At 56.2% G+C, this 22,917-nt stretch overlaps 1 protein-coding gene across 1 annotated transcript in view; it reads left to right on the top strand.

Annotated features, from left to right (window-relative positions):
- Positions 1-4,668: 4,668 nt before the first annotated feature.
- The window catches only part of MYO15B (myosin XVB), a 30,307-nt gene continuing 12,058 nt past the window's right edge, over positions 4,669-22,917 (top strand). The window contains exons 1-29 of the mRNA XM_061140790.1: positions 4,669-6,722; positions 7,096-7,159; positions 7,337-7,446; positions 7,603-7,677; positions 7,977-8,073; positions 8,319-8,422; positions 8,588-8,651; positions 8,806-8,919; positions 9,054-9,215; positions 10,039-10,152; positions 10,265-10,323; positions 10,399-10,531; positions 11,577-11,672; positions 11,920-12,051; positions 13,034-13,159; positions 14,284-14,361; positions 14,568-14,686; positions 14,775-14,820; positions 14,972-15,096; positions 15,491-15,608; positions 15,843-16,006; positions 18,667-18,760; positions 19,416-19,472; positions 19,782-19,839; positions 20,008-20,171; positions 21,404-21,499; positions 21,653-21,888; positions 21,973-22,151; positions 22,360-22,432. Of these exons, the coding sequence (XP_060996773.1) occupies positions 4,669-6,722; positions 7,096-7,159; positions 7,337-7,446; positions 7,603-7,677; positions 7,977-8,073; positions 8,319-8,422; positions 8,588-8,651; positions 8,806-8,919; positions 9,054-9,215; positions 10,039-10,152; positions 10,265-10,323; positions 10,399-10,531; positions 11,577-11,672; positions 11,920-12,051; positions 13,034-13,159; positions 14,284-14,361; positions 14,568-14,686; positions 14,775-14,820; positions 14,972-15,096; positions 15,491-15,608; positions 15,843-16,006; positions 18,667-18,760; positions 19,416-19,472; positions 19,782-19,839; positions 20,008-20,171; positions 21,404-21,499; positions 21,653-21,888; positions 21,973-22,151; positions 22,360-22,432 (5,111 nt within the window). The remainder of the gene's footprint in view (positions 6,723-7,095; positions 7,160-7,336; positions 7,447-7,602; positions 7,678-7,976; positions 8,074-8,318; positions 8,423-8,587; positions 8,652-8,805; positions 8,920-9,053; positions 9,216-10,038; positions 10,153-10,264; positions 10,324-10,398; positions 10,532-11,576; positions 11,673-11,919; positions 12,052-13,033; positions 13,160-14,283; positions 14,362-14,567; positions 14,687-14,774; positions 14,821-14,971; positions 15,097-15,490; positions 15,609-15,842; positions 16,007-18,666; positions 18,761-19,415; positions 19,473-19,781; positions 19,840-20,007; positions 20,172-21,403; positions 21,500-21,652; positions 21,889-21,972; positions 22,152-22,359; positions 22,433-22,917) is intronic.

The raw sequence follows: 22,917 nt of genomic DNA, 5'->3' as shown, positions 1-22,917 counted from the left end.
TTGTATTAAGTATGTAGAACAGTATTTGTCATACAGTAACCCCTGAAGTGTTAGCTATTTTTTTTTATTATTTTTGTTATTATCATCATTATTAGTCCAGGACAAAACAGTGACCTCTTTCTCTATGTTATTTATTATAAAATGCATACGGAATAACACAAGTCATAGGAGTACAATCCAGTAAACCTTCACAAACTGAACAGTATCATCCACGGAGGTTTCCTTGTGACCCTCTCAGTCACGACCAACCTCCCACCCCCAACCCAGGCACCACCCTATAACCAATTTAGCTCAGTTTCCTCTTTTTGTCCTTTATATAAATAGCATCAGACAGTGACTCTATAACTCTTTCATGACTGGTTTCTTCACTCACCATCACGTTTTGTGAAATAACCCAGGTATGTTGCTGGCAATGGTATGTCGTTATCAATGCAACAATTCATCGATCGTTATCTACTTTTGGCAGGTGAAAGGAGCCCTCTGAACCTGATTGCCCTTTGTCTTGCTCAGTACTGATGGTGGGGAAGCAGAGCGTACAGACTTTCAAAGACACCAGTTTTATGAGTCACATGTAACCAACGTTACCCATTTGCTTGTGTTGCTTTGGGACAGCTGTTTCCTTGGCAAAGGCCAAGGCACTTTCAACTCCTTGCTCAAACCAGGCATCCGGGCTTGAGCGGCCCTCCTGGGTAACATGAGTGCTTGCGGAAGCTCCACCCAGGTGGGAGGTTGGTTCCAGATGTGCAGAGAGGTGGGTGTGAGGCAGTTCAGTTCAGTTGCTGAGTTGTGTCCAACTCTTTGTGACCCCATGGACCACAGCACGCCAGGCCTCCCTGTCTTTCACCAACTCCCGGAGTTTACCCAAACTCATCTCCACTGAGGCAGTGATGCCATCCAACCATCTCATCCTCTGTCATCCCCTTCTCCTCCTGCCATCAATCTTCCCCAGCATCACGGTGTTTTCAAATGAGTGAGCACTTCGCATCAGGTGGCCAAAGTATTGGAGCTTCCGCTTCAGCATCAGACCTTCTAATGAACACTCAGGACTGATTTCCTTCAGGATGGACTGGTTGGATCTCCTTGCAGTCCAAGGGGACCCTCAAGAGTCTTCTCCAACACCACAGTTCAAAAGCATCAATTCTTCGGCGTTCAGCTTTCTTTATACTCCAACTCTCACATCCATACATGACTACAGGAAAAACCATAGCCTTGACTAGATGGACCTTTGTTGGCAAAGTAATGTCTCTGCTTTTTAATATGCTGTCTAGGTTAGTCATAACTTTCCTTCCAAGGAGTAAGCATCTTTTAATTTCAGGGCTGCAATCACCATCTGCAGTGATTTTGGAGCCCCCTCACCAAAAAAAAAAAAAAATCAGTCACTGTTTCCCCATCTATTTGCCATGAAATGATGGGACCGGATGCCATGATCTTTGTTTTCTGAATGTTGAGCTTTAAGCCAAGTTTTTCACTCTCTTCTCACTTTCATCAAGAGGCTCTTTAGTTCTTCTTCACTTTCTGCCATAAGGGTGGTGTCATCTGCATATCTGCATTTCTCCCGGCAATCTTGATTCCAGCTTGTGCTTCCTCCAGCCCAGCGTTTCTCATGATGTACTCTGCATATAAGTTAAATAAGCAAGGTGACAATATACAGCCTTGACGTACTCCTTTCCCTACTTGGAACCAGTCTGTTGTCCCATGTCCAGTTCTAACTGTTGCTTCCTGACCTGCATACAGATTTCTCAAGAGGCAGGTCAGGTGGTCTGGTATTCCCATCTCTTTCAGAATTTTCCAGTTTGTGGTGATCCACATAGTCAAAGACTGGCATAGTCAATAAAGCGAAATAGATGTTTTTTTCTGGAACTCTCTTGTTTTTTTGATGATCCAACGGATGTTGTCAATTTGATCTCTGGTTCCTGTGCCTTTTCGAAAACTAGCTTGAACATCTGGAAGTTCACGGTTCACGTATTCCTGAAGCCTGGCTTGGAGAATTTTGAGCATTACTTTACTAGCGTGAGAGATGAGTGCAATTGTACAGTAGTTTGAGCATTCTTCAGGATTGCCTTTCTTTGGGATTGGAATGAAAACTGACCTTTCCCAGTCCTGTGCCCACTGCTGAGTTTTCCAAATTTGCTGGTATATTGAGTGCAGCACTTTCACAGCATCATCTTTTAGGATTTCAAATAGTCCAACTGGAATTCCATCACCTCCACTAGCTTTGTTTGCAGTGATGCTTCCTAAGGTCCACTTGACTTCACATTTCAGGATGTCTGGCTCTAGGTGAGTGATCACACCATCGTGATTATCTGGGTCTTGAAGATCTTTTTTGTATAGTTCTTCTGTGTATTCTTGCCACCTCTTCTTAATATCTTCTGCTTCTGTTAGGTCCATGCCATTTCTGTCCTTTATTGAGCCCATCTTTGTATGAAATGTTCCTTTGGTATCTCTAATTTTCTTGAAGAGATCTCTAGTCTTACCCATTCTGTTGTTTTCCTCTATTTCTTTGCATTGATCACTGAGGAAGGCTTTCTTATCTCTCCTTGTTATTCTTTGGAACTCTGCATTCAAATGGGTATATTGTTCCATTTCTCTTTTGCTTTTCGCTTCTCTTCTTTTCACAGCTATTTGTAAGGCCTCCTCGGACAGCCATTTTGTTTTTTTGCATTTCTTTTTCTTGAGGATGGTCTTGATCCCTGTCTCCTGTACAATGTCATGAACCTCCATCCATAGTTCATCAGGCACTCATCAGATCTAGTCCTTTAAGTCTATTTCTCACTTCCATTGTATAATTCTAAGGGATTTGATTTAAGTTATACCTGAATGGTCTAGTGGTGTGAGGCAGGTAGGAGCTAACTGGAGACCCCTCCAAGGAAAGTGCCACAACCTGGAATGTCAACCTCCCCCACTCTGATTCTGGGTGGGGCTCCCGGTTGAGGAGAGGTCAGAGGTCAGCAGGGGCATAGGAGTTCTGTGGGGGCACTGAGATTTGTCATGTTTCAGAGGGGCAAAAATGTTGGATGATATCCTGCCTCAGTGCCATGTGAAGATGGGTGGTCTCCTCTCTTGTTGATGGGAGTGTAAGCTGGCACAGCCTCTACGGAGGAAAATTTGGAGCTCTCCGAGTTATACAAAAGCACACACTCTATGGCCCAGCAATTCCACTTCTAGGAATTGATTCGGCCTGGACACAGGTGGAATCAATGTTGTCTGTAATTGAAGCAAAAGGTTAGATGAAGGCAGCCTCCATTTCAGTCGTAAAAGTCTGTTAACCTAAAATAATTTTAAGAGCCAATTATTTTACCAGCAAAGAATTACAACATGGGACAGCAATTGATGCCAACTACACGCAACTCTGAAGGAAGGAAAACTTTTTATAAAGGAAGCTCTTTTATAGAGGAAAAAGGGAAGTTGGGACAGGCTGTTATAAACAAAAAGTCCATAGGAGGAAATTGGGAGTTTGAAGTATAGCAGCTTTTCATTGGCTTAGTTTGACAGTTTCTCATTGGCTGAGCTATTGCCAGGCAAGGGGAAAAACTTTCTTCCTCCAGCTGGCAGCAGTAAAGTTGTGTCACTTCCTGCCTGAGATCCAAAGTACATTTTTTTCTCTTAGGATCTATATCGAGGTGAACTGGTTAAGTGTATAAGGACTCCCCCTTCTGGCCTCTGGCCTCCATTTAGTGAGTGTTTCCTTTATTAATTTTCACACTATCAATAAAGAATTGGTTAAACTATGGCACATTCATTTGCTGGAATATTACGAAGTTGTTAAAAAAAAATCTTTACTATTATGAAATCTCCAAGATAATCTGTTAGGAAAAATCTGTTAGAGTGAAGCACCATGAGCTAGAAAAGCTTCCACCTGTTCTCAGAGAGAAAAATAATACTTGCTTTTCTCTACCTGGATAGCTCTGGAAGGAAACACAAGAAATGGGTAACCTCAGGGGAAAATGAATAGCTGTGGGTCAGGAATGGGAAACTTTCATCTTCTGGACTACCTGTTCAAAAAAATTAAATATTAGAGCAACACACAAGTGCGGGTGCTCAGAAATTTATTGGGGTCTGATTATGTTCCATGACTAAGAAGCGTTTACTTACTTTACACCCGTCCAAGGTGTACATTTATGTTTTATGCAGTTTTCTTTAAATTATATTTCACAATCTAGAAGAAGAAGAACAACAAAACTAACCCTCGCTAGGTTCTGGCCGTGCACCAAGGTCACCCTGGTTCCAGCCTCCAAGGGGCTAAGTAAGGAGGGTGGGTCCCCCCAGAACCCCCCAGGACAAGGAGGATGGCCCAAATGGTTTCTTCTGGCACCCGCCCCCACCCCCTGATGCCAAAACAGTGAGGCAGGAGCAGACGGCGGGCCCCCCCGGTGGGGCCTGGTGCCAGGCTGGCAGCAACTCAGGGCAGCACGGTTGCCCTGTCCATGGCCTTTGTCCGCACCTGCAGCTCTTCTTTCCTGATTGGCCTCCGCTCTATTGTTGGCCGAGGAGGTCAGGACCAGCAGCCACCTGCATTATTGATGCCCTCGGGTAAGGCGGGAGACGTGGGGGCGGGTAGATGGAGCCTGTAGCCCCCATCAGCGCAGAGCGTGTGTGGTGTGCTGCTGAGGGCACGCCTGTGAGCAGCCAGCTCCTGGGGCGAGAAGAGGAGAGAGACACCGGGAAGCCATGGGCAGGAGCAAGGGCAAAGCGCCCCAGCGCCTGGAGGGACCCCGGAGGCCCCCCTCGGGGGAGCAGGAATCCGGGTCTGCCAGTGCAGACAGTGCGCCCAGCCGGGAACATCGAAAGGGCCACCGTAAGGCCCACAGGGAGCCCAGCGCCAGGCGAGGCCAGGAGCCCCCCAGTGCCCACAGGAAGCCCGCTGTAGGGGAGAACGGGAACTGCAGACGGGCAGAGGCAGGGCCAACACCGCCAGAGGCCGAGGGGAGACGAGGCCCCGGGCACGCCCGTGGGGGATGCCGGGCTAAGGAGAGCGACAAGCCAGGTGATGGCCACGGGGAGCGCTTGGAGGAGAAGGGTCTCCTCCGAGGAGGGAGGACACGCGACCGCGACCGCCGCAAAAGGAGGGGAAAACGACGCGGACGCTCGGCTCAGTGGGGCCACCGAGAGACACGGAGCCTCGATGGGAACACGTCGGGTGGAGACGGGGCCAGCTCCTGCCTGGACAGCGAAGCCCAGGAGGCCCAGGAGAGCCGCAGCCAGGGCGGTGGGACCCCAGAGCAGAGGCCCAACTTGGAGCAAACGGACATGGGCTCGGGGGGCACTCAAACCAGCGCAGACTCAGCGCTGGAGGCACCAGGAGCGCAGCGGAACAGCAACGGCCCCAGCAGCAGCAACAAGCCCCCCTCGCGGCCCCAGAGCCCAGAAGGATCGGTGGCGGCGAGGCCCCAGGGAGAGACGGAGGATTCCGGGACAGATTCAGACTCGAGTCAGGAGGGGGCCAGGTCTGGACGGAGCCCGGGGGCAGCCCCTGAAACGACCCGCGGGGCCCCTGAGGCCGGCGAGGCTGACCCAGGCAGAAAAGCCGCAGCTTCCAGCCCCGTGGAGGGCAGCCCCGCCTGCAGCCCTCGGAGCTCGTGGGGTTCTCAGGACCCCAGGCAGGGCGGGGATACAAGAGAGGATGGGGTGCAGCTCGAAGCTGAGCCGAGGGGCGCCCCGCCCGAAAAAGCCGAGGCCTTGACCGCCCGAGGTCAGCGCCGCCAGGTTGGAAAGGTCGTGGGGAAGGCGCAGGAGGCGGTGGGCGTGAGCGACGCGGGGTCTGGGGGTGATGGGCCCCGGGCCCCAGCGCCGCTGGCTGCCTTAGTGGCGCTCCGCAGACTCCGCGCCAGGCCCCCGCCGGGCCCCGCTCCCCAGGCCGCAGGTCCCCGCCGCTGCAGCCTCAAGGACCGGCTCGTGCGCGTGGCGCGGGCCCTGGGGTTCCTGCGGTGGCTGCGGCTGCAGCTCCAGCGGCGCGCGGGCGGCGCGCGGGGTCCCGGGACCAGCGAGGGGACGAGCCGCGGGCCGGGGCCGCGCCGCCGCGGTCTAGCGCTGAGCCTGGCGGGCGTCGCGGGGCTGTGGGGGCGACCGAGGCCTCCCCCTGGCGGCGGCCCGAGTTCCCCGCAGGTTGCGAGAAGCCCAGCCCACGACCCTTCGGGGGATGAGGACCCGACTCCAGATGCCAAGTTCGCCGTGGTGTTCCCCAGGGTCCACGGGGCAGGGAGTACTCCGAGCCGCGGGAGCTCAGAGGAAGGGTCCGCGGACGCCCCCGCCGGGGAGGGGCGCGATTGGTCCTGTGGGGGGGCGTCTGCGGACAGTGCAGGGCGCAGGGCGAGTGTAGAAGGGGTGGCCGGGTCCCCCCGCGGCTCTCTCAGCCCGAATCCCCACGAGGAGTTCCCCCTGGACGAGAGCGGCTCCAGGAGCGAAGCGGAGCCCGAGACCTTGGGAGCCGCGGCTCCGGTGCATTGGGCGCAGTGCTCAGACCCCTACGAGGACCCCGGGCTTGACACCGAAGCACTGCTGCCCCGACTCACCTTGGAGACCCGCCGGCGGCCGGAGGGGAGCCCTGGCCCCCGCGGGTCCCTGAGGGATCGATGGGAGCCAGAGGACGAGGTGGAGGAGGCGCTGGAGAGGGACCTGGAGCGTCGCCTCGCACGGGGCCCGGGGGCGCCTCCCTTTCCTGGCGGCGCAGAGGGCAGGAGCGTCGGGGAAGGCCTGGAAGACACCGAGGACCTGGCCCGGCTGTGGTGAGTGGGCGCGGCCCCACACCTGCCCTGCCTGGGTCACACCCAACCTCCGGTTTTTATGGAGGGTCTCCTTCCAAGGGGTTTTGCCACACAGGGTCGTCAGGCTGGAAGGGGCAGCTGAGGGGTGAGAATCCAGGTGCCCCTTCTTTCTCTAATTGGCACAAAGCTTCCTTCTGGGTCAGCAGCCTGGTCCTGCCTGTAGCGCCCAGGGTGGGATCTCTTGCTCAGCTGGGGGGTGGGGAGGCCCTGTGTTATGGACCGGCTTGGAGAAGGCGCGGGACTTGGTGGAGGTGTCTCTGCCGCCAGCGGCGGCGCTAACCCAGGATCTCTTTCTGCTCCCAACTCCCCTCTCCTCCACCCCGCGGCCCCGCAGGCCAGTGTGCGACAGCTCCATGCTGCTGTGTCTCAAGAAGAGGTTTCACCTGGGCCGAATCTATGTACGGGGGATCCAGGAGGGGGTGGTGGGCTGGGATTCCCTTTCCCCTGGAGTCAAAGGGCCCTCTGGGCGCCACCGCCCCCGCCCCCCAGAGTGTCCCCCTCCATCCTTCTCCCTGGGCTGGGTGCTGAACCCTGCTCCCCCCACATTCTGATGAGAGCTTTCGCTTTCTTCCCAGACCTTCGGGGGGCCCCTCCTGCTCGCTCTGAACCCCCGCCGGACCCTGCCTCTCTTTTCACCTGAGGTCCTGGCCAGCTACCACCCTGGGAAGACCCCCAACACCACCCCGTACGTGAACTTGCCCCACCAGGCCTCTGCTCCCGCCTCGTGGCTAGACCCCAGCAGGTCACACTGACTGAGGCCCAGGGGACTGTGGGCAGGACCTGCCTGCACCTAGGAGGCCCCAGGTGCCCATTGCTGGTAACCTTCTCTCTCATCCCCCAGACACATCTTTGCCGTCGTGGCATCGGCCTATAGCCTGTCTGAGAGCACTGGGCAGGGCACCTGCATCCTGCTGGGGTGAGTGGTGGCAGAGCCCTCAGGAGGAGTGCGATGTGAGGTCCATATTTGAAACTGCCCATCTGGTCCACTGCTGGGCAGCAGCTCTGGCCTTGCTAAGACCGTGCCCCTTGAGCGAGGCATCTTGGGGACTTTTTGTTCTGTTTGGCCTCCCTGCCCCGGCTGTATGTTTCTGCATTTCTGGGAGCCTCCTTTAGGGTGGGCGTCACTTCCAAGTGGGCACATCCCCACTTTGGGGCTCATTTGGGATCACCCCATGTGCCCCTTCCTGGAGGCCCTGCCAGCCTTCTCTCCTGCAGTGGGCATAGCGGCTCTGGGAAGACAGAGGCAGCCAAAAAGATGGTGCAGTTCCTACACAGCCTGGAGCAGGAGCAGACGAGGGAGAGAGGGTGTCGGGTGAGGGGCAGCTCGCCACTGTCCAGGGATCCAGGAGGGACCTTCCCACTCCTCTGGGCCAGGAGAGTGGTCTTCAGGCCTCTGGCTTCTCCTCGGGGGCAGCCCCAGGCATCGCCTACTGTGGGGGCAGGGGAGACCAACCCCTCCATGGGCCGACAGAGCCCCCACTTAGTGTCCTCGCCTGGGATGCCCCATTAGGGGCTGCTGCGCCCAGAGGTACTTGAATGTCCCCCCCGCCCACCCAGCTGGACACCGTGCTGCCCCTGCTCGGCAGCTTTGGCCACGCCAAGACAGTCCTCAACACCAACGCCAGCCGCTTCGGCCAGGTCCTGGGCCTCTGCCTGCAACAGTGAGTGACGGGGGTCCAGGTGGGCAAGGGCACCCACGGCCGCTTCCCCAGACTGGGAACCTGAGGCTGCCACCCTTGAGTCCAGCCCTCGGTGGGTCCCATCTGAGCAGGGGCCCCGGGCCGCGTGTACCCTGGGCACCCTCACCCAGTGTCCTGTGCCCACAGGGGGATCATCGTAGGCGCTTCTGTGTCACATCACCTGCTCGAGACCTCAAGGGTGGTGTTTCAGGTACGACCCCAGCCCACTGCTCCCAGCACGGGGGAGAGGGAGGCGGTATGACCCCTCGTTCCCCTGGCTGGCCTTCCCCTGGGGGCTTGTCCTTGCTCCCCGGGGCACAAGACCTGGCTACCGCTCCCCCTAAGCCAGTCCTTCTCCCCGCAAGGCCCAGGCTGAGCGGAGCTTCCATGTTTTTTATGAGCTGCTGGCGGGGCTGGACCCCATGGAACGGGAACAGCTCTCCCTGCAGGGGCCGGAGACCTACTACTACCTCAACCAGGTGAGGGGAGGCCCTCCCCGGTGCCAGTCGACAGCGCCTGCCCAGGGAGGGGTCCCCGTTTGGGGTCTAGGCGAGGGAGGCCGTGGGAGGCCCGGCCCCATCCCCTTAGCCCTGAGCCCTTCTGTGTTCGACAGGGCCGCGCCTGCAGGCTCCAGGACAAGGACGATGCCCAGGACTTCACAGGACTGGTGAAGGCCCTGCAGGCGCTGGGCTTGTGTGCCGAGGAGCTGACCGCTGTCTGGGCTGTGCTGGCCTCTGTCCTGCAGCTGGGCAACATCTGCTTTTCCTCGTCAGAGGTGAGCTTCCGCAGAGGCGCCGGATCGGCAGTCTGGCTGGTCTGCATCATCAGGGCAGCGGTAACCTCAGAGTGTGGGAGGCTACCCGCAGGGCCTCACCGCTGTCCCGGAAAGTGGATGGATTTCCATCTTATAAATGAGAAAGCTGAGACTAGGGTCTTCTGCCTCCGTACTAATCCTGTCCCACCAAGGCACCACCCTAAGACGGATGCTTGGCATTAACTGAGCAGCTATGATGTACCTGGGACTTCACATATGTGTGTGTGTGTGTGTATATGTATGTATGTATGTATGTATATTTGGGTGGGGAGTCTACACCAAGCAGCTTGCAGGATCTTAGTTCCCCAACCAGGGATCAAACTTACACCCTCAGCAGTGATAGAGCAGAGTCCTAACCACTGGACCATCAGGGATTCCCTACATAGAGTTTTTTTTTTATATATATATTTATTTGGTTGCTCCAGGTCTTAGTTATGGCATGAGGGATCTAGTTCCCTGACCAGGGATCAAACCTAGGCCCCGTGCATTGGGAGCGTGGAATCTGAGCCCCTGGATCACCAGGGAAGTCCATTTAATGCTCCTGAGAACACCGTCACATAAAGCTTATTATTTCCCCTTTAACAACAAGACAGTGGGGCTCAGAGAGGGAAAGAGACTTGTCGGGGCCTCACTCAGGCCCTCAGACTCCAGAGCCAGCCCCCCTGCCCAGGTCTACCTCTGGGTCACGGGCACCTGGCCGGTCTGAGTGTGGCGCTGCCCCCGTCCATGGGATGCAGCCAGTCCACAAGCAGAGCGCGCCCTGCTCCCTCCCGCCTCCATCCAGAGGGAGTCCCAGGAGGTGGCCGCCGTGTCCAGCTGGGCCGAGATCCACGCCGCAGCCCGGCTGCTGCGGGTGCCACCCGAGCGCCTGGAGGGGGCGGTCACCCGAAGGGTCACGGTGAGCTTGGGGGTCCTGGGCAAGGGGGACCTGAGCAGACCACCCAAAGGCTCGGGGAGCCCTGGGGTGGGCCTTGGGCCTGGTGCACCATCTGCACATTCTCCGCCCTCAGGAGACGCCCTGTGGCCAGGTCTCGAGATCCCTGCCCGTGGAAAGCGCCGTCGATGCCAGGTAGCCCTGGGAGCAGGAGAGAGCCGGGAGCAGGCCTGGCCCCTGCTGCACGGGGCTCACTCACCACGCCCCCAGGGACACCCTGGCCAAGGCCCTATACGCACGGCTCTTCGCCTGGCTTCTGAGGAGGGCCAACGCGCGGCTGGCGTCCCCCGCGGAGGCAGGCAGCACGGCTACCGTCACTGTCGTGGATGTCTACGGCTTTGAGGTCACCCCGGGGGTGGGCCCCAGAAAGGGGTGTCCACCTCGTCCTGGATATTCCTGGGGACCCCAGCAGCTCTTCTGTGGGGCACACTCGTGCACTGCTTGCCTCTCTGACCATAAGATGGTCCATGAGACAGCTGCACGCTCCGTAGGTACAGCCGTCTGCCCTGTCCAGTCGTGATGTCGCCTCTGAAGAGTTCTGCCTGCTTGGCCTTGTTGCAGAGTCTCATGGAGCCTTGAGGCAGTGAAAGACCCCAGGATGGGTCAGCCTCAATTCCTGTGTCCAAGAGGCGGGGGGAGAAGGGGACTCCCCCAGATCACCCTGACTTTTCATAAGCTCGTCACCCCCTTCCCAGAACATCCTGCCCCCTCAGGCCAGGGAGGAGGGACGCGATGGGCACCGTTCACTGTCTTTTGCTCTTGTCTCCTCTCCACTGTGTCCTTGGTGACCATCCCCTCTCTGCGGAAGGGACGACTATGGCATCTGTGTGTGTGTATTCATGTGCACATTTGTGTGTATTTTAGAGCACGTAAAAAGCTGTACAAAGCTGCATGAAGTAGGGGCTCTGCTAGGCTTGATAGTTAAGTGTTGGGGATACAGAGGAAGGAGACTGGAATTCCAACAGAAGGACTCCGGGAAGGCTTCTTGGAGGCAGCAGCCTGGAACTCTGCTTATGAGAATGTGGCATTCTGATAGTCCCTGAGCTAGGCTGTAGGAAAAGTTGCCTTCCAGACCACAGGATGGCTGTGATCAGAGGCCCGAAGGCTCACAACGGTGCTGAGGCAGAAGGCAGGGGGACAGCTTGCCGGAGGGAGGCCTGACTGGGGCTGGGGCAGGACGGAGGCGGGAGCACGCTGGGCCAGGGTCTTTGGATTTGACCCTGGAGGCGGCAGCATCAGCCCTGGGGCAGCATCCTGCCTGGTGCTGGGGAGAACGTGGGCAGCTGTGGGAGGGGGGAGAAGGGCAGCAGGCCTGTGTGCTGGTCCCCCCAGCTGCCCCGGCCCCCCACCTCGTGTGGGTGCCCACCTCACTGCCCGTGCGCCCCCAGGCCCTGCGGGTCAATGGTCTGGAGCAGCTGTGTAACAACCTGGGCAGCGAGCGCCTGCAGCTATGGCACCGCCGGCTGCTGCTGGCCCAGGAGGAGGTACGGGAGCCGGGCTGGGAGGAGGCCGGGATGCCCAGCTGTCTTCTAGAACGGAGGCCAGCCCTGGGGGAGAGTGGGCACTCACTGAGAGCCCTGCCCCAGAGCCCCCTTGCTGTAGGCTGTCTCGGTCCTTCCGAGCCTCAGTTTACTCATCTTTTACAATGGGAAGGTCAGCCCTGCTCTGGCTCAGATGAGGCCCCCCATGGGCACGGGTGGTCTCCACGAACCAAGCGCTGGCTGTTCTCAGGAGGAGTGTCGGAGGGAGTTGCTGCCCTGGGTGCCCATCCCCCAGGCCCCGCAGGAGTCCTGCCTGGACCTCCTGGTAGACCAGCCGCACAGCCTCCTGAGTATCCTGGATGCCCAGACATGGCTGTCCCAGGTGAGCCCCTCATGTTGGGGGACAAGGAGTGGGGGGTGCCTGGTGGCCAGGCCAGAGCCAGCAGGGCCTTCCAGGGGAGAAATAAAGTCTGAGGTCCTGGGACCTTGCTCACAGGCCCTCAGTACAACTTGGGAAGGCGGTGGCCACACTGGGTTCAGATCTCTAGTCTCTGGATAATCCTGAGTGAGATGCTGACCTCTCTGAGACGCCTCACTTCAGGAGGGGGACCATCGTGCCTGAGGGGCTGGGTTGTGCAGACTGTACAGGCTCCATGAGGGGCTTGGGGTTTCATCAAGATTCTTTGTTCTTAAACTCCATAAAATAGCCTCTTACTGGATGGCTTTTTTATATGTGAATCTTAAAAAAAACACACATCCCATGTCTGTTTAATGTTTCATTTAAATATACTGTATCCTTCCCCCTTTTTTATTTTCTTGGCCACACTACATGGCATGTGGGATCCTAGTTCTCTGACCAGGGATCAAACCCACATTCCTGGCACTGGAAGCACAGAGTCTCTTTTTATTTTATTTTTTCAGACTCTTAAGACAGTTAACTCTTAACTGGCCTGCCAGGGAAGTCCCTGGATGGGTTCTTAAAAGTATCTTTGAAAAACTTGTTCAGAAACACCTGTAACTGTGAGACCAGATTCCCAGGAATCATTGCCAAAACTGCCTTCAAGTCCCCCAGCCCCGTTTCTCTTAAATAGTTTTATCAAACGTTCTCTAAGCTGCCAAATCTTATTGACTAAGGTGTGCAAGGCTTCCATGTTTTTTCTTGATTGTTCAAAATAGTCCCTGGGAAAGAGGTTGCGCCCTTTATAAGGACTCAGATATGGAGCAACTTCCTAAGAAAGTTTGGGGATCAAACCAAAGCTCGCCATGTGTTCAGTGTCTGTGGTTTTGGGGGGCAGGGGAGAGAGGCACAGCCTGGCCAGGGGAGCCACACCTGCAGAGGCCTGAGCATCTCTTCCTCTCATCAGGCCACGGACCACACCTTCCTGCAGAAGTGCCACTATCACCATGGCGACCACCCGTGCTACACCAAGCCCCAGCTGCCCCTTCCCATCTTCACCGTGCGACATTATGCCGGGACTGTCACCTACCAGGTATCAGGGTGAGGGCAGAGTGGCCCTGGGGAGTCACCTGACGGGTGAGCGGGATAAGTGTGGGGAAGCCTCTTCCAAGGCTTTGACCATCTCTCTCTGCCTGGGCCCCTCTGCCTAACCTCATGCATGACTCCCTGAGCTCTGGGCAAGCATTGTGGGACGGGGGAGTCAAGGCCTTGGGACCCTCCAGACCCAGAGGGGCAGAGCATATGCATGGGACCTGGCTCCGATGACCTTAGGCAGTCTGCTTCTCCTTCTGTGCCTCCATTGTCCTCATCTGTAAAATGGGAAGGGGAACCTGTCCTGTAGCATTGTCCTGAGGATTAATGTAATTACACGGAAGTGGTGGGACAGGTGACTGGCACATCCAAGGTACTCCGTAAAGGGACCTCGTCTCCCCCTTCTGAGTTTCGTGATGATGCACACCTACCCAGGAGGAGAGCTTCAAGGGGGCGGGGGCCTGGTGTAAACGGTACAATCGGGTGACTGGTTTGGGGTGGAACAAGTCATCCTTGTGGGTGGGAAGTGGTATCTCGTTGTGGTTTTGATTTGCATTTCTCTGGTGATCAGTGATGTTGAGCATCTCTTCATGTCCTTGGTCATTTGTGTGTCTTTCTTAGAGAAATATCTATTCAAGTCCTTTGTCCATTTTTGAATGGTGGTTTTTTTTTTTTTACACTGAACTGTAGGAGTTCTGTACATTAATCTGGATATTAATCCCTTATCTGATATGTGATATTTCCTTCCATTTTGTGGGCTGACTTTTCACTCTCAACACTGTATTCTGATGCACAAGAGGTTTTCATGTTAATGAAATCCAGTTTATTTTTCCTTTGTTGCCTGTGCTTTTCGTGTCTATTCGGGAAATCATTGCCAAGTCCACTGTCATGAAGCTTTCTCCCTTTGTTTTCTTCTAAGAGTTTTACAGTTTCAAGTCTTACATTTAGGTCTTTGATCCTTCCATTTTGAGTTGGTTTTGGTACATGGTGTGAGATAAAAGGCCACCTTTGAAGTTGGACTCTTAACTCAGAGGGAAGAGGCTGGATCACTTGACAAAGGGACTGGCTTCCACACCCGCCTTCTCTCCTTGACTTCCCCTCCCCGCCTCACATTGTCTCTTGCAGGTTCACAAGTTTCTAAACAGAAACCGGGATCATCTTGACCCTGCCGTGGTGGAAATGCTTGCCCAGAGCCAACTCCAGGTGCCCCTGCTGGCTCTCCTGTACCCGCCCCCCGGCCCGTTCTGTCCTCCTCGCCCAGACAGTCTTGCCCAAGGGGCCGGCCTTCAAGATCCTGGCACCTTGAGCCTTTGGCCGGCGCACCCCGGCGCCCCAGGGAGTGGGGATGGGGGCAGGCTGGGCCATGGACAGGCCCAGTGAGCTGGCGCAGTCCCTGTCTCACCCCACAGCTGGTGAGCCGCCTGTTCCGGGAAGCAGAGCCTGATGAATTCAGGGGAGGACCAGGCAAACCCACGCTGGCCACTCGCTTCCAGAAGTCCCTGGGGGACCTCCTAGCCCAGCTGGGCAGGTGAGAATAGTGCTCCCACACTTGACCTCTGGGAGTTTGAATTGGGGGGCCAGTCTGTGCTCACGTGACTCCCCTTTCCACCCACGAGGAGCCATGTCTCCTTCATCCAGTGCCTCAACCCCAATCCAGGAAAGGTGAGCTCTCCCAGCACCTGGCTGCAGAGCCCTCCCACCCCTGCCCTGCCGTCTCAGCACCCCCGCCCCTCCCATGCCCCGCCCCGTGCTCCCCACGGCTTTGAGCCCCTGGACTCCATGTCCTTGGCTCTGCCCCACTGCCTGGCCACAGCTTCCAGGCCTCTTCGACGTGGATCACGTGGCAGAACAGCTGCGCCAGGCGGGCATCCTGGAGGCGGTGTGTACCCGCGGCGCCAACTTCCCCATTCGCATGCCCTTCCAGGCCTTCCTGGACAGGTAGGGCCCGGGATGGGGGTGGCGGCAGGCACCTCAGGGCCAGGACTCACTAGGCAGGCCCCCCTGGAGTGGCTGGCAGACCTGGGGCTCCTTCTGGGGAAGACGGACCCGCTTTCCCAGGGACCCTTCCACTCTCTGTCTCTCTCCTTCTCTCCCTCCATCTGTGTCTCCTTCCACTATTCGTCACCCCCATGCCTCTGCATGCCTCTGTGCGTTCATCCACTTCTCCTCCTCTTAGCAAAACTCTTCTGGGTGTCTGGCACATAGTAGGTGCTTTCCAAATCACTGTTGAATGACTTACAGACTGAATGCACCCGAGGGGCTCAGGGATCAAATGAGTGTGGGGAGAGGTGCTCGTTGCTTGTTCTGACCTGAGTTATCCGTCCCTGGGCAGGTTCCGGGCCCTGGGGGCCGAGGAGCAGGGCAAGCTCTCTGACCGGGAAAGGTGTGGCATCATCCTGAGCCAGGTGCTGGCGGCTGAGTCACCCCTCTGTCACCTGGGAGCCACCCAGGTGGGCGGTGTGTGTGTGCAGAGAGGCAGGGAGGGCTGGCAAGCGGGAGAAGCATTCTGGGATCCTCTCAGAATCTGGTGGTCCTTCCAGGTGGTGGGGAGACAGAGCGGGCTGGGTGTCCTGGGCACCCCAGGAGAACGGGTTGCCTGGAAGGAAGCTGAGGCCTCGGGAGAAGGGCAGGGTGGTCCCCACCCACACAGTTGGCCTGCCTCCAGCCCATACCTCTGCCCCCAGGTACTGCTGCGGGAGCCGGGCTGGCAGCAGCTGGAGCAGCGCCGGGCCCAGCAGCGCACCCAGGCCCTGCAGACCCTGCACCGAGGCCTCCGCGTCTGCATCTCCCACCAGCGCCTCTGCCTCCTGCCGCGGATGCAGGCTCGTGTGCACGGGCTCCAGGCCAGGTGTGCAGGGGCGCTGAGACTGTAGGCCTCCTCGACGTGGCGGGGCAGGCTCTGGGAGACATAGGGCCTTGAGGCAAGTCTGCCTGCCTGCCTCCCATCGGCATGGGACTCTTCTTGCCGACACCACTGCCTGTACCTCTGCTGTCTCTGCTTGAATGCCCCCTGCCACGAGAAGCTCATTACCTGATGAGGCCACACAAACCTGCTGTCTTGACTCCTGGACTGGTGTTTTGGTCTTTTTTTTTTTGGCTGCATTGGGTCTTCATTGCTGCATGTGGGCTTTCTTTAGTTGCAATAAGCAGGGACTACTCTTCCTTGTGCTGCAACAGCTTCTCGTGGCCTTGGCTTCTCTTTTTGCGGAGCACGGGCTCCAGAATACAAGCACAGGCTTCAGTAGTTGCCAACACTTGGGTTTTAGTAGTTGTGGCTCACAGGCTGAGTCGCTCAGTGGTATGTGGGATCTTCCTGGACCAGGGATCGATCCCATATCCCTTGCATCGGCAGGCAGATTCTTAACCACTGGACCACCAGGAAAGTCCAACTGTCCTTTATTCTAGTCTGTTCTCCACTCTGCAGAAAGAATACTCTTTTTTTTTTTTTTTTTTGGCTGCACTGGGTCTTAATTGAAGCATGCAGGATCGTTGGTTGTGGCATGTGGAATCTATTAATAGCTCCCTGACCAGGGATCACACCCAGGTCTCCTGCATCGCAGGCAGATTCTTTACTGTCTGAGACACCAGGGAAGTCCCTCCAAATCGTTTCATCACCAGCAAGAACTCCGTACCCGTTCAGCAATCATACCTCATACCCTACTCTCCCTTCCCTCCAGCCCCTGGTAACTTCCAGTATAATTTGTTTCTGTGAATTTGCTTCTTCTCGATATGTCATCTAAGTTGACTCATACAATATCTCCCTTTACATCTGGGTTATTGCACTAAACATATTTTCAGGGTTTGTCCCTTTTGTAACATGTGTCAGAACATCATATATATTTTTACACCTGAAAATTGTTCCATTGTGTAAATGGACCACAGTCGTTTGTCCATATATCTGTTGAGTGTGTGGGGGGGTTGTTTCTACCTTTGGGCTTATTACAGATAAGGCTGCTATAAACATGAGCATGCAAGTTACAGTTCAAATCTCTGCTTTCAGTTCTTTGGGGTCTTTGGAGTGGAATTCCAAGTTATCTGGTAATTCTGTCTATACCTTTTTGAGGAATTGCCAGATTGTTCTCCATAGTGGCTGCACCATTTTACCTTCCTACCAGCAGTGTGGGCAGCTTCCAGTTTGACTACATCCTTGCCAAGACTTGTTACTTTCTGCTTTTCAAATTATCGCCAATCGAATGGATGTGAGGTGGCATTTCATTGTGGTTTTGATTTGCATTTCTCTAATGATGAGTGTCATTGAGCATCTTTCATGTTCTTCTTTGCCATCTGTATGTCTCTGTGGAGAAACAACTGTTCAAGTCCTCTGCTTGATTTTTAACCGGATTGTTTGTTTCTTATTGAGTTGTAGGCATTCTTTATATATTATGGATACTAAATTCTTATCAAATATTTGATTTACAAGCAGCCTCCTCTCTCTTTTTTATTTACTTATTTTTTAGTCTCCTCTCTCGATAGTGTACTTTGATGGAAAAAAGGCTGTAGATTTATTTTTTATTGAAGTATATTGGTTTACAGTGTTGCAGGTATATAGCAAAGTAACTCAGTTACAAATATATACATACATATATATCTATATATATTCTTTTTCAGATTCTTTTCCGCTGTAGGTAATTACAAGATAGTGAATATTATTCTATTCCATATTCTATATAGATATAGATATATATGTATGTATACATTTGTAACTGAATTACTTTGCTATATACTGGCAACATTGTAAACCAATATACTTCAATAAAAGATAAGATCCTTACTGTTTATCTATTTCACATCTAAGTGTGTATCAACTAATTTTTAAATATTTATCATGCTCAGGGCTGCTTCCTTGAGGAGTCTGGTTTTTCTCATATCTGGAAAACTGTCAAATATATTGTCCCTTCTGGGATTTCCTATCAGACTTCCAGTGATGTAATTTTTTTCATTTTTAGGAGTTCTTCTTGGAGGGAGGAAAAAAAAAGTTCTGTTTCTTACATAGTAATATGCCAGACTCTATTCCAAACACATCTTTTAATTCATTTCATCTTCTTGTGGAGCAGACAGTCCAATAATTCTCATTTTAGAGATGATGAAAATAAAACACAAAGAGTTAAAGTAAGGAATTCTCCAGCTGTTCAGTGGTTAGGATTCAGCACTTTCACTGCCAAGGGTGTGGGTTCTACCCTTTGTTGGGGACCTAAGATCCTACAAGCCACGAGCTTGTCTGGAAAAAAAACACAAAAACTCCAGAGAGGTAAAGACCTTCTCCAAGACTGCTGTGACGAAACAGTCGAGGAAGGAACCCGGGTGGCCGGCTCCAGAGCCTCAGATCTTAACCCCTGCGCACAACAGCCTCTTGGTTTTACTTGCTCTTCTGTTCTATCCTTTCCCTGTTGCTTGTCAGGCAGCCTGGCGCTTCACTGGGGTCTGGTTTTGCACTCATGTCTTAACTTGGAGGATCTGGGTATTGGGTGTGAGCTTGGACTCCTCACCAGCCCCCTTCCCGGCCTCCAGGAAGCGGTACCTCCGGCGGCGGGCAGCTCTGGGGCAGCTGAACACCATTGTGCTGGCGGCCCGGCCCCTGCTCTGGAGACGGCGGAGACCACAGGTGAAGCCTACGGGTGGGGTGCTGCCTAGGGGGAGGCTCAGGGGAGAAGCCAGCCAGCCTTTGCCAGTCAAGTTGGCCGAATCCCGACAGTGACCACCCTCCACGCCCAGTCACAGGAGGGGCGAGGCCTCAGGGACCACTGCTGGTGGAGTGTCCCGTCCCCGCTGCCTGGCCGGGGCAGCCTGGGGCCTCCGGGAGCTCATCGCCCTCCTTCATGCCAGGGCCTGACTCTCTCTCCCTGCCAGCTGGGGTGCCTCCATCCCCTTCGGGGGCCCCTTGGGCTGCTCCCTGTCTTGCCCAATGACTCCGACGTGAGGGCCATAAAGCAGCTCAAAGGTCAATGCCTACACGCCGGCCCCTCTCCCGCCCTCCCTGCCTGGACTTTGTCCCCAGGGGACCATTTCTTCCCTTCCTCCTGCCCTCTTCCTGGTCCTGGCAGACGGGCAGCGACACCCACAGCACTTTGGCTGGTGAGGGCTCTGGAGGGCGGGGGGCAGCCGCCAGCCCCCTTAGGTCGGCACCTTTCTTCCGCTGGTGCCCGGGCCTCCTGGGAGGAGGAGGGGTCAGCTGAACTGCCGAGCGGGCGAGGAACCTCGAGGGAGCTCGGGGTGACGCTTCACGGAGACACCATCTCCTCCCGCATCTCCCCCTATAGCTTGGGCATCGGCACAGCTGGCACAGCGGCGGGGCCGTCGAGACGGTGCCAAGAATGGTAGGTGGCCTGGAAGCTGGAGGGTGTCTGCTGGGTCGTGAGCCTGATGAACCTGGCCTGGCTTGAGGAGGAGCGTGGGGTCCTGGGGTGCCAAGATGGGTCCTGTCCTCAGGCCCATCCGTGTGCCCCCCAAGAGGAGGCCTGGCTGCCCTTGGTTTCCCTCTGAGGGCTCGGGGGGCCCTATTGGAGTGCCCAGGACGAGAATCCCTGGTCTCTGGAGGGGAAGCTTATAGCTCCCAGGGGTGAGGAGGGCCCCTGGGTCCCTGTGCCCCCTCCCTGAGTTTCTGGTCAATTGCTCCTCTCCGCCAGGAGCTGGGGCGCTTGGAGATCCCGGCTGAGCTCGCTGTCATGCTGAAGACAGCGGAAGGTGAGTCGTGATGGGCCTCATTCTTCCGAGACCCCCTCCTCTCCCGGTGGTCGCTCCCTCTGGTGCTCTCTCTGGGTACCCCCAGCTCGCTGCCCGGCTCCCCCAGCACTGGAGCCAGGGACTGATGCTGGGAGGTGGAGGCGACACCAGAGCCAGTTGCCTTACCAGGACGTTTCTGGGCCGCCTCCCGTGTCATCCCAGGCCGTCAGCACGCCCGGGTCCAGAGCATCACCGAGGCCATGCCCCCGGAAGTTCCCGCCCGGCCCAGCCTGACCCTCCCGCCTGACATCAACCAGTTCCCCTTCTCCAGCTTCATCTCCATCGGCTTTCAGGTGGGCTCCCAGGCCTCAGCTCTGCTGGCTGCTGCCCACGTTTCCCCAGACACAAGCCCCCAAACAGGCAGAAGCTGTGTTTGTCCTTCTTTCTCCAACCTCCTCCTCCATCTCCTGTTGTGGGGGTTGTAGATGCAACAGTGTTGCTCGGAAAATCCGTTGAACCTACATCTCAGTCTATGGTTACTTATCAGAGATGCCACACCTTTGTTACACCTGTGGCATCGCCCTGCCATTGAATGCTGAAGTCATGTTGTTAAAGCATGTTTAATGACAAGGCAGAGTGTCCAGGCAACAGTGTTGGAAACAAAAGCAGGATTCAAAAGTGCATGTCATCGAGCACGGTCCCGATGTTCTGGACAACAGCCGGGTGGGTGGGGAGATGACGTGTGTAACTTCACATAGGAAGTAAGACGAGGAAGAAAGAGGTGAAAATGTTAACTCTGGTTATACCTGGCACTGGTATATTGATGGTGGTTTTTATTCTTCATCCTTTTCCTGTTTTCTGAGTTTTCCGCATGCACAGGCTTTAGTTTTCTAATCAGAAAGAGTAATTGAGATGTATGTTTTTTAATGTTTATTTTTATGTTTTGGCTGTGCTGCATCCTTGATGCTGAGAGCTTTCCCTAGTTGCGGCGCGCAGCGGCTACTCTCGTTGCAGCGAGCAGGCTTCTCATTGCGGTGGCTTTTCTCATTACAAAGCAAAGGCTCTAGGGGGCAGGCTTCAGTAGTTGCGGTGTGCGGGCTCAGGAGCTGTGATGAACGGGGTTAGTAGCCCCATGGCACAAGGGATCTTTCTGGACCAGGGAACCAACCAGTGCCCCCTGCATTGGCATGTAGATTCTTAACCACTGGACCACCAGGGAAGCCCAAACAAGGTGTATTTTTAAGGCGGTTCTACTTCCATTGTGGCTTAGATGGTAAAGCATCTGCCTACAATGCAGGAGACCTGGGTTCGATCCCTGGGTCGGGAAGATCCTCTGGAGAAGGAAATAGCAACCCACTCCAGTACTCTTGCCTGGAAAAATCCCATGGACGGAGGAGTGTGGTAGGCTACAGTCCATGGGGTCGAAAAGAGTCGGACACGACTGAGCAACTTTACTTTTCCTTGCCAGCCCGTCTTCCTCTCATACGCTCCTTCGGGGCTCCTTCGGGGCTCCCCCGGGCCTGTGTCTGGCAGGTCAGCATGGGTCAGCCTCCGCTCAGGCATGTGGCACCCTCCTTCCTTGCAGGAGCCCTCCTTGCCCCACCCTGGGCAGCTGCTGACCAAGCCCCTGACCCGGCTGGACGGTGAGAACCCTCAGCATGCCCTGGATATCAACAAGGTGGTGAGTGACCCAGCGGGGAGGGGACAGGGTGGGCCCATGCGGGGGTGCTGGTGGGGGTGACATAGCGGGGAGGGGACAGGGTGGGCCCGTGCGGGGTGCTGGCGGGCACAGGGAGCCCTGCACGACCTGCCTCCCCTGGCTTGGTGTCCGCAGATGCTGCGGCTGCTGGCGGACGGCTCGCTGGCGCCCTGGCAGGAGCAGACCATGGGCCAATACCTGGTGCGGCAGGGGCAGCGCCGGCCGGGGCTGCGTGACGAGCTCTTCAGCCAGCTGGTGGCCCAGCTCTGGCGCAACCCTGACGAGCAGCAGAGCCAGCGCGGCTGGGCCCTCATGGCCGTCCTGCTCAGCGCCTTCCCGCCGATGCACACCCTGCAGAAGCCACTGCTCAAGTAGGGGGCTCAGTGGAGGGGGGGGCCTGTGGGCGGGTCAGCAGGACACCCCAGGCTCACAGCAGCCCTATGCTGCACCCGCAGGTTTGTGTCCGACCAGGCCCCCAGGGGCATGGCAGCGCTGTGCCAACACAAGCTGCTGGGGGCCCTGGAGCAGACGCAGCTGGCCCCTGGGTCCGCACGGGCCCACCCTCCCACCCAGCTCGAGTGGACGGCCGGATGGAGGCGGGGCCGCATGGCGCTGGACGTGTCCACCTTCAGCGGTGAGGCGCGCCTCCTGCTCAGGGCTCCCGCAGCAGAGTCTGCCTGGCACCCTCGCCCCCCCAGACCCACTTCCTGCCTCAGCCCTCCCGATGTGACCTTTACCTCCCTGCCATCCTGCTAGTGGGACCCCCACGGGACAGCACCCCTTTCCCCGTCAGGGTGGACCCTGCTGTCCCTCACTGTGACCCCCGCCCCTCATCCTTGCAGAGGAGTGCTACTCGGCCGAGGTGGAGTCCTGGACCACAGGGGAGCAGTTAGCCGGGTGGATTCTACAGAGCAGGTCTGGGGGCCGGGAATGGGGGAGTCTGGCCAACACTGACCATTGTCCCGTCCTCCTCCTGAGTCCTCCTCACCCTCCCAGCCCGCTGTCCCACCGAGCACCTTCTGCGGCTGCTCCTGCAGGCCAAGGGCTGCTGCCCAAGGGGTGGGGTGGGGCAGGGTAGGGGCGAGGTGCGGGGGTCGGCAGGCAGGGTCCAGACAGCAGATTCTAGATGGAGAGCGAGTAGGGACCATTCCTGCTAGATTTGGCCCAGACTCTGATCAAATTGGTAGAAGAATAAATGCAGCAGAAAAATACATAAAAAGAAACAAAAATAAATACCTCAGTGCCGACGCAGAGGTAGAGGGCCTTTTTTCGCAGAAAAAGAAGGGAAACCGGGTCCTCTCGCCCCCCTCTGCGAGCGCCTCCCCCTGCTGCACCCCCACATCCTTGCGGCTTCCGGGTGGTCACCCGCCTGGCTGACCACCCTCTCCTCCCTGCCCCTG

This window comes from Dama dama, chromosome 5 (assembly GCF_033118175.1).
Source record: "Dama dama isolate Ldn47 chromosome 5, ASM3311817v1, whole genome shotgun sequence".
Classification (NCBI taxonomy): domain Eukaryota; kingdom Metazoa; phylum Chordata; class Mammalia; order Artiodactyla; family Cervidae; genus Dama; species Dama dama.
Note: the sequence above shows the minus strand (reverse complement) of the source record. Positions and strands in the feature narration are given on the sequence as shown.